Source organism: Bos indicus, chromosome 18 (assembly GCF_029378745.1).
Source record: "Bos indicus isolate NIAB-ARS_2022 breed Sahiwal x Tharparkar chromosome 18, NIAB-ARS_B.indTharparkar_mat_pri_1.0, whole genome shotgun sequence".
Lineage (NCBI taxonomy): Eukaryota > Metazoa > Chordata > Mammalia > Artiodactyla > Bovidae > Bos > Bos indicus.
In genome coordinates, this window is record NC_091777.1 from 63,728,310 (window position 1) to 63,744,609 (window position 16,300).

The 16,300-nt window shown below is 52.8% G+C and overlaps 2 protein-coding genes and 1 pseudogene across 2 annotated transcripts in view; all 3 read left to right on the forward strand.

Moving 5' to 3' along the window:
* LOC109572044 (leukocyte immunoglobulin-like receptor subfamily B member 3) overlaps positions 1 to 16,300 on the forward strand; it is a 62,258-nt gene that overhangs the window by 28,049 nt on the left and 17,909 nt on the right. The window lies entirely within an intron of this gene.
* LOC139177234 (leukocyte immunoglobulin-like receptor subfamily A member 6) lies at positions 9,099 to 10,886 on the forward strand. The gene is made up of 5 exons (XM_070771848.1): positions 9,099 to 9,231; positions 9,382 to 9,417; positions 9,589 to 9,873; positions 10,012 to 10,314; positions 10,532 to 10,886. The coding sequence occupies exons 1-5, from the start codon at positions 9,198 to 9,200 to the stop codon at positions 10,852 to 10,854; spliced, it is 981 nt and encodes a 326-aa protein (XP_070627949.1). The 5' UTR covers positions 9,099 to 9,197; the 3' UTR covers positions 10,855 to 10,886.
* Positions 10,896 to 13,442, forward strand: LOC139177263 (leukocyte immunoglobulin-like receptor subfamily A member 3 pseudogene; annotated as a pseudogene).

Here is a 16,300-nt window from a genome sequence, read left to right on the forward strand (position 1 = left end):
CCTTCAGGGCAGGGGCACAACGGGGCGGGGGCACAGCATCGTTCCCCGGACGGGAGGGTGGGGGAGCCTCATGTCCACAGAGCACGTCTCCGAGGCTACAGAATCTCTAACTGGGCTGGGGGCAAAATCCCACCATATATCCAAGAGGAGGCGGCTGCTTCTCCCAGCGCACACACAGCAAAGCAGAGCCACAAGAAACACTGAGAATCGGGAACCATGACTCTGCCCAGGGAAGCAGAGAAATGGCAAGAAAACAGGAGATCTATGAGCTCCCTTATCACGGAAAACACTTGTCCCGAAGCAGCTCAGTGAATTGATCTTCCACAAGGTGCCAAGAACAGAGAATGGTAAAGGACAATGCCTTCAATAAACGGTGCTGGAAGAGCTGCTTCTGCTGTTGCTGCTGCTAAGTTGCTTCAGTTGTGTCCGACTCTGTGCAACCCCATAGACGGCAGCCTGCCAGGCTCCCCCGTTGCTGGGATTCTCCAGGCAAGAACACTGGAAGGGGTTGCCATTTCCTTCTTCAATGCATGAAAGTGAAATGTGAAAGTGAAGTCGCTCAGTCGTGTCTGACTCTATGCGACCCCATGGACTGCAGCCTTCCAGGCTCCTCCGTCCACGGGATTCTCCAGGCAAGAGTACTGGAGTGGGGTGCCATGGCCTTCTCCTGCTGGAAGAGGTAGATAACAGTAATTATCTTGAGGAGCTTCAGTGAACTGATCTTCCACTGGGGTGCCCAGAACACAGTGGGAAAATCCCTTCAATAAACGGTGCTGGAAGAGCCAGATGACAGCAGGCAGGAGGACAAAACTAGACCCTCAGCTCAAACTATAAGTGAAATCATCTCAAAACGCAGCAGAGACACAGGGCCGGAAACGATGAAAGAACAAGAGGAAGACACAGGGGGAGCATCGTGACATGGTGTGGACAAGGGTTCTTTGGATATGACACCCAAAGCACAGGCAGCAAAGACAGAACCAGACCAGGGGCAGTCCGGTAAACAAAACCCACACAACAAAGGAAACAGTCACAGGAAAGGCAATGGATGCAATGGGAGAAGATGTGTGCAAACCACACATCTGATAAGGAGCTACTTCTCAAATATACAAGGAGCTCACACAAGTCAACCCAAAGTAACACCAACCCGGTTTTTAAATGGGCACAGGACCTGAACAGGTATCTCTCAAAAGACGACGTCCAAATGACCAAACAGGACATGGAAAGGCGCTCAACATCCACCAGTCCTCACGGGAGCACACGCCGGAGCCAGTGAGATGTCACTGCACGTGTTACACACACTCGACTCCCAGGAAAAAGACAGGTGCTGCCAAAATGCGGAGGGAAGAGAACCTTGTGCATGGTGTTTGGGAAGGCGTCGGTGCAGCCACCGTGGAAAGCAGTGTGGAGTTTCCCCAAAAAACTAAACGTAGAACCACCTACCACATGATCCAGCAATTCCACTCTAGGGTATGTGTCAGGGTCCAGCCCCGGCTGATCCAGGGTATTCGAAGGAGAGACCGCATAGGCGACCTATTTATTTAAATATTTATCAAAGATATAAAGAGTAATAGAATGAGGATAGCTCAGTGAGGAAATTCAGTGGAGAAAAGAGGCTGAGTAGCTTGGTTTACGCGGGAGACCAATAAAACTTCAAGACAACAAGTTTGCACCACTTATGTAGGCCGCAGGCATCCTTCAGTTCTCCCAAAGGAGAGGAGATGATGAGGCCTCCCGGGTCGAATCTTAGAAGCCCAGGCATAATTAGCAAGCATGGCGGGTTCCACGCTCCAGATGGAGACTCAGCCAGAATTTGGGAGAGAGAGCGACATGGGGAGACCATGTTTCGGTGAACAAGGCCCGCACTTTATTTTCCAAAGTAGTTTTTATACCTTAAGTTGTGCATAGAGGATAATGGGGGAAGGGGTGGAGTCATGCAAGGACAGCAGCTCCTGGTCCTAATCGAAGCCAGGCTTTCAAACTTATCATATGCAAAAGTTCAGGTGAATTACATCATCTTCTGGCCAGGAGGCCTGTTAACATTTTAAGAAACTTATTTTTCTCTAAAGGTGATTATTCCAAAGTCAGGCACCAGCCTCCAAAAAAGCATTGGACAAAGCTGCATTCCTATAGGGCAAAGGTGAGGTGGGCTCAATCAAGAAAAGAATTAACTCAAGGGTCCAAGGTTACAAACATTGAGGCTACTACTTACATTTCTATACACCCATTATATCAATCAATACACTGCCAAGGACACAGTAGGTAAGGAGTATGGAGACTTAGCAGCAAACATTGGCCCAACCAGTGAAAAACCCTTCACCAATACAATTTCTAATCAATCTTTTAACTACTCCAGAGAATCTGAGTTTAGACAGTTTAGAACATCTGCCTCTCACAGTTGGGAGGCTCTGAACAATCACATGTGGCCAGAAAAACCTATTCAGGCAGGCTAGAGGATTTTGAAAGGAGTTTGTAGGTTGAAACACTGTCACACCCAGGAATTATTAACTGGAGCTGTAAGCTAACTCTTTTTTCAGAGAGAGGTAGTGGGGGACAGCCCCCCGTAAAGTCAGAGGTGTAGGTGAAAGCATAAAGCAGAAAGTAGGCAGACTGGTTTTGGGGGAAGATGCTCGAGAATTTCCAGGGAGACCCCTGAGGCTTGATCCCGCCTTTGCGTATGCCAAGCCTCCTTCCTCATGACCTTTGTCATGGGTGGAGCTTGCTCCCCACAGATATGTATCCAAAGAAGAAGCCAGGACCTCAGAGACGTATCTGCACTCCTGTGTTCTGCAGTGTTGTTCCCAGTAGCAGGATACGGCCACAACCTGGATGTGTGTCGATAGATAAATGCACAAAGAAAATGCCACACACACACACACACACACAATGGAGTCTCACTCAGCCTTTAAAAAAAGGGAATCCCTCCTTTTGAGACAACATGGGTGAAGCTGGAGAACATTATGTCGAGTAAAGTAAGCCAGACACAGACAGGCAAACGCAGCAAGAGCTCACTGAGTGTGGAATCTAAAACAGACTCGGCTAAACGGAGGAGAATGTAGTCCCCAGAGGCTGGAAGGGGATAACGGGAAGGTGCTGGTCACGGGGAACAAAGTTTCCTGGACACCGATGAGTAAGTTCTGGAGACCTGATGTGCAGCGATGTGACTAGAGCTGACCCTACTCTACTGTAGACTCAATCCTGCTCAGAGAGTAGCCCAGAAGAGTCCTCACCAGACCCACAAACCAAGGTGAACTACAGGAGCTGATGGACACGCTAATTATAATTGGCATGACTGCGGTACTTATTTCACAGCATAGACAAAAGTCAGAACGTCAAGCTGTGCATGTGGAACACATACAATTTTTGTCGATTCAGTTCAGTTCAGTTCAGTCACTCAGTCGTGTCTGACTCTCTGCGACGCCATGGATCGCAGCACGCCAGTCCTCCCTGTCCATCACCACTCCCAGAGTTTACCCAAACTCATGTCCATTGAGTCCGTGATGCCATCCAACCATCTCATCCTCTGTAGTCCCCTTCTCCTCCTGTGCTCAATCTTTCTCAGAATCCGGATTTTTTCAAATGAGTCAGTTCTTCACATCAGGTGGCCAAAGTATTGGAGTTTCAGCTTCAGCATCAGTCCTTCCAATGAATACCCAGGACTGATCTCTTTTAGGATGGACTGGTTGGATCACCTTCCAGTCAAGGGGACTTTCAAGAGTCTTCTCCAACACAACAGTTCAAAAGCATTAATTCTTTGGTGCTCAGCTTTCTTTATAGGCCAACTCTCACATCCATACATGACTACTGGAAAAACTATAGCCTTGACTAGACAGACCTTTATTAGCAAAGTAATGTCTCTGCTTTTTAATATGCTATCTAGGTTGGTCATAGCTTTCCTTCCAAGGAGAAAGTGTCTTTTAATTTCATGGCTGCAATCACCATCTGCAGTGATTTTGGAGCCCCCAAAAAATAAAGTCTGACACAGTTTCCACTGTTTCCCCATCTGTTTGCCATGAAGTGATGGGACCAGATGCCATGATCTTAGTTTTCTGAATGTTGAGTTTTAAGCCAACTTTTTCATTCTCCTCTTTCACTTTCATCAAGACTCTCTTTAGTTCTTCTTTGGTTTCTGCCATAAGGGTGGTGTCATCTGCATATCTGGGGTTGTTGATATTTCTCCCAGCAATCTTGATTCCAGCTTGTGTTTCATCCAGCCCAGCTGGTCTCATGATGTACTCTGCATGTAAGTTAAATAAGCAGGGTGACAATATACAGCCTTGACATACTCCTTTTCCTATTTGGAACCAGTCTGTTGTTCCATGTCCAGTTCGAACTGTTGCTTCCTGACCTGCATACAGATTTGTGAAGAGGCAGGTCAGGTGCTCTGGTATTCCCATCTCTTTCAGAACTGTCCACAGTTTATTGTGATCCACACAGTCAAAGGCTTTGGCATAGTCAATAAAACAGAAATAGATGTTTTCTGGAACTCTCTTGCTTTTTCGATGATTCAGTGGATGTTAGCAATTTGACCTCTGGTTCCTCTTCCTTTTCTAAAACCAGCTTGAACATCTGGAAGTTCACGGTTCACGTATTGCTGAAGCCTGGCTTGGAGAATTTGGAGCATTACTTTACTAGTGTGTGAGATGAGGGCACTTGTGCGGTAGTTTGAGCATTCTTTGACATTGCCTTTCTTTGGGATTGGAATGAAAACTGACCTTTTCCAGTCCTGTGGCCACTGCTGAGTTTTCCAACTTTGCTGGCATCTTGAGTGCAGTACTTTTACAGCATCATCTCTCAGGATTTGAAATAGCTCAACTGGAATTCCATCACCTCCACTAGCTTTGTTCATAGTGATGCTTCCTAAGGCCCACTTGACTTCACATTCCAGGATGTGTGGCTCTAGGTGAGTGATCACACCATCGTGATTATCTGGGTCATGAAGATCTGTTTTGTACAGTTCTTCTGTGTATTCTTGCCATCTCTTACTATCTTATGCTTCTATTAAGTCCACATCATTTCTGTTCTTTATTGTGCCCATCTTTGCACGAAGTGTTACCTTGGTACATTTGATTTTCTTGAAGAGATCTCTAGTCTTTCCCATTCTGTTGTTTTCCTCTGTTTGCATTGATTGCTGAGGAAGGCTTTTTTAGCTCTCCTTGCTATTCTTTGGAACTCTGCATTCAGATGGGAATATCCTTCCTTTTCTCCTTTGCTTTTCCCTTCTCTTCTTTTCACAGCTATTTGTAAGGCCTTCTCAGACAGCCATTTTGATTTTTTGCATTTCTTTTCCATGGGGATGGTCTTGATCCCTGTCTCCTGTACAAAGTCATGAACCTCCGTCCATAGTTCATCAGGCACTCTGTCTATCAGATCTAGTCCCTTAAATCTATTTCTCACTTCCACTGTATAATCATAAGGGATTTGATTTAGGTCATACCTGAATGGTCTAGTGGTTTTCCCTAATTTCTTCAATTTAAGTCTGAATTTGGCAATAACGAGTTCATGAACTGAGCTACAGTCAGCTCCATGTCTTGTTTTTGCTGACTGTATAGAGCTTCTCCATCTTTGGCTGTGAAGAATATAATCAATCTGATTTCGGTGTTGACAATCTGGTGATGTCCATGTGTAGAGTCTTCTCTTGTGTTGTTGGAAGAGGGTGTTTGCTATGACCAGTGTGTTCTCTTGTTAAAACTCTATTAGCTGTTGCCCTGCTTCATTCTGTACTCCAAGGCCAAATTTGCCTGTTACTCCAGGTGTTTCTTGACTTCCTACTTTTGCATTCCAGTCCCCTATAATGAAAAGGACATCTTTTGGGGGTGTTAGTTCTAAAAGGTCTTGTAGGTCTTCATAGAATCGTTCAGCTTCTTCAGCGTTACTGGTTGGGGCATAGACTTGGATTACCGTGATACTGAATGGTTTGCCTTGGAAAAGAACAGAGATCATCCTGTCGTTTTTGAGATTGCATCCAAGTACTGCATTTCGGACTCTCTTGTTGATCATGAGGGCTACTCCATTTCTTCTGAAGGATTCCTGCCCACAGTAGTAGATATAGTGGTCATCTGAGTTAAATTCACACATTCCAGTCCATCTTAGTTCGCTGATTCCTAGAATGTCGACATTCACTCTTGCCATCTCCTGTTTGACCACTTCCAATTTGCCTTGATTCATGGACCTAACATTCCAGGTTCCTATGCAATATTGCTCTTTACAGCATCAATTTTGTCAATTATACCTCAGTAAAGCTGAAAAGGTTTTCTTTCATTTAATTACACCAGGCATGTTGGGAGTTATTCCATTGCTCATTTTAGGCACTTGATCTCGTGCTTAAAATATGTATTTACATTTTTATTTCTGAACCCGTACGCATTCTCCTCCTCCTTTAGAAAAGACAAAGTTCTAACGGTGCTTCACCTGAACTCTGGGTACTCATATACACGTGTGTGGGCATGCGCACGGCTCTCTCCATGCACATGTGTGGGTGTGTTTGTGTGTGCAAGCATGTGTCTGTGTACTTTTCCAAAGCTCATTTTCAGCCATGTGTTCCTCTCTGTTGCATCTCACTGTCTCTCTGCCAGCTCTTAGTATCCCTTTCCATGTGAAAACAGTCAGTATCTAAGAACTTGCACCTCTGGAAATGCCTTCTCTCACCCTCATTCTCTTTTTATCAAGTTGCTTGAGAACACTTCTATTTGGAATCCAGCGTGTGACTCAAGTACTAGGAGAGGAAAACGCTTGTCAAGGTTAAGGGCCCCATGCCCCCAGAGCCCACCTCCTGTCTCAGGACCTGGCGGGTTGAGGCTGAGGCACGGCCCACAGCGGGAGGCGGTGCCGAACCTCCTGGAAGCTGGGGATGTGCTCTGCATGAAGCTCTCACTTCTGCCCCTTGCAAGTGCCCCGACTCAGGGGGAACTCTTCCCTCTTCCTGGTTAACTCCCTGACGGCATGGCTCCAGTATCCCATGGCGCCCCCTTTTGGTAGGGAGCAGTCTGCTCCCAGTGGGCTGCTCATTCTCTTGATAATATGCATTTTCTACAGGAAGTAGTTTCAGGACATTTTTAGGGCCTCAGTCCAGTCCGCCTTGATTTTTTTTTTTTTAGTTGAAATTTACTTAAAAGAGAATTAACTGTTTCAAACTGTATAATTCAGTGCAAAATACTTTGTAAATTTAACCTGCAGTTTCTCAGTTTACTATGAAAGGTCAAAATATGGATGTTACTTTTTTTACCATGTAGTTAATTAATCTATTTGTTGACGTTGCTGCCCCACACAAGCTCTCCGTTGCAGGGTGTGCAGTCTTTAACTGAAGTGTGCCGTGTCTGGATCCCTGGCGGCTGATCCCACCCGGGCCCCTAAGTAAGGAGCGCCGAGTCTCAGTCAGGAGCCCAGCAAGGCGGCCCTCGGGTGTCACGTGCACAGCATGAGTCCAAGCCCTTCGCAGGTCGGTTCTCCTCAGGAAAGGAGGTTCCGTTATTTGCTTCCTCAGCCCTTGCCGTCTGTCGTGAGCGTCTTCCTGTCTGACACTTACAACAGATACCACACTGGCCCTCAGCACAGGCCCGCCTCTCCTGAATCTCCCTGTCTGCTCTCTGTGCTGCACTCTGGACCATTTCCTCAATGCTATGCTCCGACTTCATACGGGGCCGCTCAGCTGCCTTCTTGGCTGCATGACTTTTTAACGTGTTCAATCTACTGGACTGTTCACGTTGAAAATTTTCACCTCTTTTCAGTGACCACCTGTTCCTCTGCAAAATAATCCATGTGCTTGCCTCCCTTTATTTTTCTGTGACCATGGTTCCCTCTGTGTGTCCACATCGGTGGAAACCTTCCTCCGACCCCGAGACGAGCCCCGCCGCCAGGGCCACACCGCCGACCTCTCCTGCTTTGCTGTGGTTTCCCTCCATTTGGGGAACTTTCTTTCTGCCCTTGTCTGTGGCTACCTGTTTCAGAAACACTCTCCAGAGTACGTCTCAGGGTTAGGAGCAGAGGAGGCACTGGGTGGGCACCACACTCACCCCCTTCGGTGCAGTCTCAGCCCACAGCCCGTCACGTCCCCTCTCTCCTGCTGTCACCTCGTCTGGAAATTGACCATGACGATGGCAGCAAGAGCCTGCAGCCCCTCTGAGAGCTCGGGTCAGGACAACAGGCAGAGGAGGAACCTCAGGCGCAGAGAAAGGGCACCGCCAACCCAGGTACATGAGCAACAGGCACACATTTACAGGAGTATCTGTTCTCCATCAGAGTGAGAGCTCTGACCCCAATCAACACCCACTAAAGCTTGCAGGTGACGACAAGACTGGGAGGACACTGTGCCCAAGGACCCCGGGGCCCTGAGGAGGCAGGAAGCACCCAGGGGCTTGTTCCCAGGAAGGCAGGCTGGACGGTGATGCGATACAGAGAGACGCCCTGAAGGGGGCTGCGATGCAGGAAACCCAACTCCGGGGCAGTGGAGGAGTCAATTTCCTTCCTTATTCCCTGAAGCCTCCTCTGGGCTCTTGGCCACATGGATTCCACTGAGCCCAGGGACACTCTGATCTTTTGTCCCTCATAAAGAGCAGACTTGTGGACACAGAGGGGAAGGAGAGGGTGGGACGAATGGAGAGAGTAGCATGGAAATGCGCACACCAGCACGTGTAAAACAGACCACAGGGGAATGTGCCCTGTGACTCAGCGAGCTCACACAGGGCTCTGTACAACCCAGAGGGGAGGGAGGTTCTAGAGGGAGGGCATGTGACACACGTGGCCGATCCATGCTGATGTACGGCAGAAACCAGCACCATATTGTAAAGTAATGATCCTCCAATTTTAAAAAAAGTGTGTCTCTGGGTATCTGAGCCCTGTGGGCAGCAAGAGACAGCATCCTCCCCAAAGCACCTCCAGCGCCTGCTGACCCCGTCCACGGAGAGGACCTGCTGATGGGTGGGCAGAGGAGGAAGCAGACCCCGAGGGGAGGCTCGCAGAGGGAAGGACATGCCTTGCTTGCCCACACCTGAAACGGGTGTCTCAGGAACACACTGGGACTGCCACAGGAACAATGCCTGGCTTTCAAGAAGAGGCTGTTCCCCTTCCTGTGGGGACACTGATGTGACAGCCACGTGACAGGAAGCCCCAGTCCCAGAGAGGACACACCCTGTGGTCCGTCTGTCCGGAGGACACCCAGGTCTCCTCCATCCTCACAGCCTGGACTGCAGGGAAGAGGTGCCATGGCCGCCGTGCTCCCCGCCCTGCTCTGCCTTGGTGAGATGTGAGGGGCAGGGGGAGCCCTGGTCTGGAGGGACCTCCAGCCAGCCTGCTCCATCAGGGGACCCCAGGGCCCAGGAGACTCCCGGGGTGGAGAGGCGCTGCTCAGAGCTGAGGGCACACCTCTCACAGGGCGCTCTCTTCCAGGGCTGAGTGTGGGGCTGAGGACCCAGGTACAGGCCGGTGAGTCTGTCCCAGGGCCCAGCTCCCTCCTCTCGTGGGGACGAGGTCACCCCCAGGCCGTGGGCAGGGGGAGGGCAGCTCGGGGGTCACGGAGGGGGATCTGGGAGGTCTGGGCTGAGAGCCGGCACCTGGGGGGGATGCCTGGCGAACCCGCCTCTGATTTCCTTCCAGGGACCCTCCCCAAACCCACCATCTGGGCTGAGCCGCGCTCTGTGGTCCCCTGGGGGAGCCCCGTGACCATCTGGTGTCAGGGTCCCCCGGGGGCCCAGGAGTTCCATCTGGATAAAGAGGGAAACCCAGTTTTCTGGGACAGAGAGAAACCCCCGGGTCCCGGGGACAAGGCCAGGTTCTCCATCCAACACATGGGACAGGACCACGCAGGGAGCTATCAGTGCTACTACAGCACCCCCACTGGCTGGTCAGAGCGCAGTGACCCCCTGCAGCTGGTGGTGACAAGTGAGGGACACTCCGTGGCCTTGGGCTCTGCCCTCGGGAGGGGTCTGCTCTCAGGGGCTGTCCCTCTCACAGCCCAGCCCTGGGGAGGGGAGGGGAGGGTGGGGACCGCACGGATCCAGCTGCCTCCTTCTCTCCTAGGACCCTACATCAAACCCAGCCTCTCAGCCCTGTCGAGCCCTGTAGTGATGTCGGGAGGGAATGTGACCCTCCAGTGTGGCTCCCGTCAGGGATTTAACAGATTCCTTCTCACCAAGGAAGGAGAAGACGAGTTCTCTCGGGCCCTGGATGGACAGCGAAGCCCCGACGGGCAGACCCAGGCCCTGTTCCCCGTGGGCCCCGTGACCCCCGGGCACAGGTGGACGTTCAGATGCTACGGCTTTTACAGGCACAACCCTCAGGTGTGGTCAGCCCCCAGCGACCCCCTGGAGCTCCTGGTCCCAGGTGAGGAATCCCGTCCTGACCCCATACATTTGTGCAGACAAGACAACGTACTGGGGTCTCTGCTCCCAGGGGAGCCCCTGTGAGAGGGTGGGGAGAGGAGCGTGGGGCTCACAGGACAGACACACAGACTGAGACACGACGAGGCCTGGGGCCGGGCCGGGAGAGGGGGGTCCACAGGGGAAGCGGTCCCTACAACCCAGTGCGTGTCTCTCCCCAGGGCTGTCTGGGAAGCCCTCCCTCCTGACCCCGCAGGGCTCTGTCGTCACCTCTGGACAGAACCTGACCCTCCAGTGTCGCTCTGACATCGGCTACACCAGATTCGCTCTGTCCAAGGAGGGGGGACAGGACCTCCCCCAGCGCCCGGCCCAGAGACCACAGCGGGGGCTCTATCAGGCCGACTTCCCCCTGGGCCCAGTTGCCACCTTCCACAGGGGCCAGTACAGATGCTATGGTGGACACGGCCTCTCCTCCGAGTGGTCGGCCCCCAGTGAGCCCCTGGAGCTGCTGGTGGCAGGTGAGGAGCCAGCGGGTCAGTTGTAGACCAGACTCTGCACAGGCCCCACCGGGGAGCCCCAGGGGTGATGCTGGGACCAGGGGGAGGGGTCCCGGGAAGGGACAGAGAGACGGGGTAGGGACGGGAGAGACTCGGAGAAACAGAGACAGCGCTGAGGGACCAGAGAGGCCCGCGGAGTCTCACTCAGAACCAGGCCCGGTGCCCGCACCCCCTTCCTCTCTGCAGGACGGCTCAGAGACAGACCCTCCCTCTCAGTGCGGCCGCACCCCTCGGTGGCCCCGGGGGAGAATGTGACCCTGCTGTGTCAGTCAGGAGAGAGGACGGACACCTTCCTTCTGTCCAAGGAGGGGCCAGCCGATCGCCCCCTGCGTCTGCGCTCCCAGGACCAAGACGGTCGGTACCAGGCCGAGTTCTCCTTGAGCCCTGTGACCTCAGCCCACGGGGGCACCTACAGGTGCTACGGCTCACTCAGCACAGACCCCTATCTGCTGTCACAGCCCAGTGAGCCCCTGGCGCTCGTGGTCTCAGGTGAGGCCCAGTCTGTCCGTCTCACTCAGCAGCTCGGGGCTCTGCCCTGGGAGCACAGGGCGGTGGTGGAGGAGGGGGCGCTGAAGGAGGGCCCCCTGAGGGAGGGGCCTCGGAGCCCGCGCCCCGCCCCTTCCTCCCGCACTGGGGTCCCGGAGGGGCAGGTGGGCAGTGGGAGGGTCTCGGGGAGGCCACAGGGCCGTGCAGGGCAGAGGTGGGTGAGGTGGGGTCCTTGGGTCAGCCCGGCGTATGCCTTCCTGGGCTCATTCCCAGGACCCAGTCTCCTAGCCACAGACCCAGATCCGAACCTGGGGAGTCTCGGGGCTCTCTGCTCAGGGGAGACAGCCCACCCCAGGGCATTTTAACATTCTCTGGGAGGACAAGGCCCCTCAGATCGTCAAGGGGCAGCGGGGAGTCAGGCAGAGATGGCGCCAGAGCCACAGGCTGCAGGGGCCTGAGGCTGCTGGATGGGGTTCAGTCTGTGGAGAAGCAGGTCCGCCCCCACCACATCCTGCCCCCGGAGGCTGCAGGGATCACCTCCTCCCGTGGGCAGAGTCCAGCTGGCAGACACAGAGGGCTGAGCGAGCGTCTGTAGGGGGAGGTGGATCCGTGGGAGCCACTGTTGGGTCCCACCCGGGGACCCCACAGACCACTGATCAGGGGCGGGGTCCCACCCCAGGACCCTGCAAACACCATTCAGGGGCGGGCCCCACCCTGGGACCCCACAGACTACCGCTCATATGGGTCCACCCCGGGACCCCACAGACCACTGCTCAGGGGAGGGCCCCACCCCACCCTGTGCTGTCGGAGCTCCTTCAGCTCAGGGTCCTGACAGGAACGTCTGAGACAGTAAGATAGAGAGACCCCAGGAGTCTCCGGAGGAGGACACGGCCCACCCACAGCCTCCCTTCATGACACTCGGGCTCAGCTGATACCCTCCCCCAGCACCGCTGTCAGACCCGCGAGTGTGAACAAGGACAGCGTCCCTGTCAGGAGTTGGGCTCGGGGCTGCGTCTTCTCACGGGAGGCGGGTGCCCTGGGCACACACAGTGAGTAACGGGGCCGGCGCTGACCTGTGTGCCCTCACCCCAGACTACACGGTGCAGAATCTCACCCGATGGGCCTCGCGGCTTCGGTCCTGCTGCTCCTCGGGATCCTTCTCTGCCAGGCTTGGCACGACCACGGAGGAGCCCGAGACGCAGCCCGGAGCTGAGCACCGGGACCCAGCACCGCCCAGAGCGCAGGAGCCTGGGACGCGAGCTTCTGGTGTAGGAGCTTCTGGATGAGCCTCTGACCCTGGGGGAGAGATGAGCCGCAAGGTGGGAGGAGGCCCAGGCGGGTCGGCCTCTGCTCACGGGGACCCCTCCCTCCTGGGGAGGATGCCCCGTCTCCCGGCTGCTCTCACCCCTGGCCCGAGGCGCATCCCACATGGCAGGGGTGGGTCCTCACCCTGCACGCCCGCAGGCTCTGTCCACTCGCATGGAGGATGTGAGCCTCATTTTCATGCCCGCCCTCTCTGGTGTGCGCAATGACCTCCATCTCTTCTCAGAAACAGAATGCTGTTTAAGTAACTGAATAAATGGGTTAAAGTGGGGCCCCGTTTGCAACAGTTGGATCCTAAACTCTTCCCTGAGCCCCCTCTGGACCCTGCATGTCCCTCCTCCTTGTCCGAGGACACCCGCTGTAGTCTCTCCAGAAACACTGTCAGTGTGAAGGGACACCCTGGCGTTTGAAGTGACCGTCAGGGCTACACTGGTAAATGAGCTCAGGAATATATCGTTTTGTAAAGAGCCTTGATATGGGGTTTCCCTGGTAGTGAAGAATCTGCCAGCCAATGCAATAGACACGGGTTCAATCCGTGATCCTGAAGACCCCACACGCCAGGGAGCAACTGAATCCATGAGCCGCAGCGACAGAGGCCGGCACGTCCTGGAGCCCATGCACCGCCAGAGAGGCCAGTGCTGCAGATGCCCAGACACCAAAGCGAGGGAACAGCCCCACTCACATAACCAGACACACCCCCGCAGCAACACAGACCCAGCACAGACAAAATCATCAGGCAATAAATGCTTAAAGAGCCCAGTGTGAACTGTGTGTCTCCTTTGGGGTGAACGCACTCCGTGGCCAACCTCAAGGAGCCCGGGTGAATGTGCTGAAGGCCGGGTGGGAAGGAAGGAGCAGGTGGATTTTCCTACAGGGCGAGTCTGGTGTAGCAAGCCCCCACCGATGGCCCCATGGGCACAGATGTGTCCTTCTCATTATAATCATATAGGATCGTCTGCACCTCAGTTTTATGCCCCAGGGACCCTGAAATGAGATGCCCACCTCCTAGTTCATCTGTAAGAGAGGGAAAGAGAAAACAATGGAGGAGACAAGGTTGACTCTGACGAATCCCAGCACATCAGGGGCAGGTGTACTCATCAGCCCGGTCAATCTTGAGAGTAGACAGCAACTCTCAGTTAAAGGGAAGACACAGCACTGGCTCACAGTTGTATAACCCAGAGGAAGATGCATGCACGGCCACACGTGTACAAGCAGTATGTGGACACGTGGGTTGTTCACAGTAGGAAAAGTTACAGAAATCACTTTCACCAAAATGAATGGTTTGGTGTGTATATATGTGACATAATTTTATACAAAAAATGCACAAAGCTGGACTGCTACAGGAACACAGATCAGTTTTCAAGCATGATGGTGAATAAGTGAAACACGACTGTAGGAGTCCAGTGCATCACATCAGATTCAAAAGGGAACATCGTGGGACTCAATACACAAAATAACAACTGAGACTGGAGGAACAAGAGCTGCTACCGGGTTTCCCTGGTGGCTTGGCGGATAAGAATCCAGCCGCCAACGCAGGGGACGCGGGTTCCATCCTTGCTGCGAGAAGATCCCGCAAATGCTGAGCCCGCGGGCCCAGAGCCCTGCCCTGCAACAAGACACGTCACCAAAGCGAGGAGCCGAGGCACCGCAGCGAAGAGAAAAGCTTCCTGAGCTCAGCTCAATGGGAGGAAAGCCCCTGGGCAGCGAGTAAGACCCAGCACCGTCCTCTGTCCCTCAGGTGTGTCCAACTCTGTGACCGCATGGACTGTAGCCCACCAGGCTCCTCTGTCCGTGAGATTCTCCAGGTGAGAATACTGGAGTGGGTTGCATTGCCCTCCTCCAGGGGATCTTCCCCACCCAGGGATCGAACCCAGGTTTCCCGTATTGCAGGCAGATTCTTTACCATCTGAGCAACCAGGGAAGTCCAGCAGGGCCAAAATTAATTAATAACCAATTTTTAAAATTGATATCTCAGAGATACAAAAGTTTATAAGAGAGTACTAAGAACCACTGTGTGCTGAGCCATCCGACAGCAAACCTGGAAGACACGCGTGAGTCTCTAGAGACACACAGCCCACCAGAACGGAGGCAAGAAGACGCAGACAGCCTGAACAGACCGGCCACTGGAAGCGACACAGAATCCGTAATAACACCAGTGAAAACCCCATGCAAACCAGAGGCCAGAACTGGATGGCTTCATGGAGGACTTCTACCAAACTGACAAAGAGGAACTTATATGACCCTCTTCACACTCTCCCAGGAGACTGAAGAGGACGAAACACTCCTAGAGTCTTTCTATGAGCCACCGTCACCCCGATACCTAAACCAGACAAAGACACAACCAAAAAAGAAGTTACAGAACAGAGCGCTTTATGAACATTCATGCAAAATGCGCAACAAAATATTAGCTAACCACATTCAACAACACACAAAAAGAATCACATGCCAGGATCAACTTGGATTCATACCAGGGTCACAAGGATAATTCAACATGTGCAAATCAATCAATGTAAGTCACCACATCAACAAGAGAAAAGACAAAACAACATGCTTGTCTTAATAGGTTCAGAGAAAGCACTGATAAAATGCAACATCCATTCATCATAAAAGGTCTCGCCAAAGTGAGTACAGAGGGGAGACATCTCAACGTAATAAAACCTATTTATGACAAGCACACAGTCAACACAGTCCTCAAAGGTAACAAGCGGAAAGCCTTTCTAGAACTCTGGGACAAGGTAAGGACGCCCACTCTCACCATTTGTGTTCAACACACCACTGGAAGTCCTAGTCATAGCAATCAGGCAAGAAAAAAAAAAAGGATTCAACTTGGGGCAGGAAGGAGGCAAAACTGTCCCTGTATGCAGATGACGTGATACTGCATTTACAAAACCCTGAAGACTGCACACACAAACTGCAGAACCGAGGGAGGGGGCTCCCTGGTCTGGGGAGTGGGCAGGTGGGTTGTCTGGGTCTGCAGTCTGTTCGTGTGTGTGTGTGTGTGTCTGTGTCTGTGTGCCCACGTGTGTGCTCAGTCATGTCCAACTCTTTGTGACTCCACAGACAGTAGCCTGCCAGGCTCGTCTGTCCATGGATTCTCCAGGTAAGAATACTGAGGTGGGCTTCCATGTCCTTCTCCAGGGGATCTTCCCCACCCAGGGATTGAACTCGAGTCTCTGCACCTCCTGTGCTGGCAGGCAGATTCTTTACCCCTGAGCCACCTGGGGAGCCCGAGTGCAGCCTACCATCACTCCGTTTCTCTCATTCGAAAACGGCACCAGATACCTGCTTACTCTTCTAGGTTTTCCCTGTGTATGTGGACTATCAGGGTTTCCCAGGGGGCACTAGTGGTGAAGAGCCCACCTGCCAGTGCAGGAGATGTAAGAGACTTGGGTTCAATCCCTGGGTGGGGAAGATCCCCTGGAGGAGGGCATGGCCACCCCCTCCAGTATTCCTGCCTGGAGAATCCCATGCACAGAGGAGCGTGGCAGGCTACAGGCCGTGGGGTCCCAAAGAGTCAGACATGGCTGTAGTGACTGAGCACGCACACTAGTTAACTATCATTTCTGTTTTCCATTTCTGGCCTCACTGTGACACATTTCAGAAATTTTAATCAGTGCTTTAAGG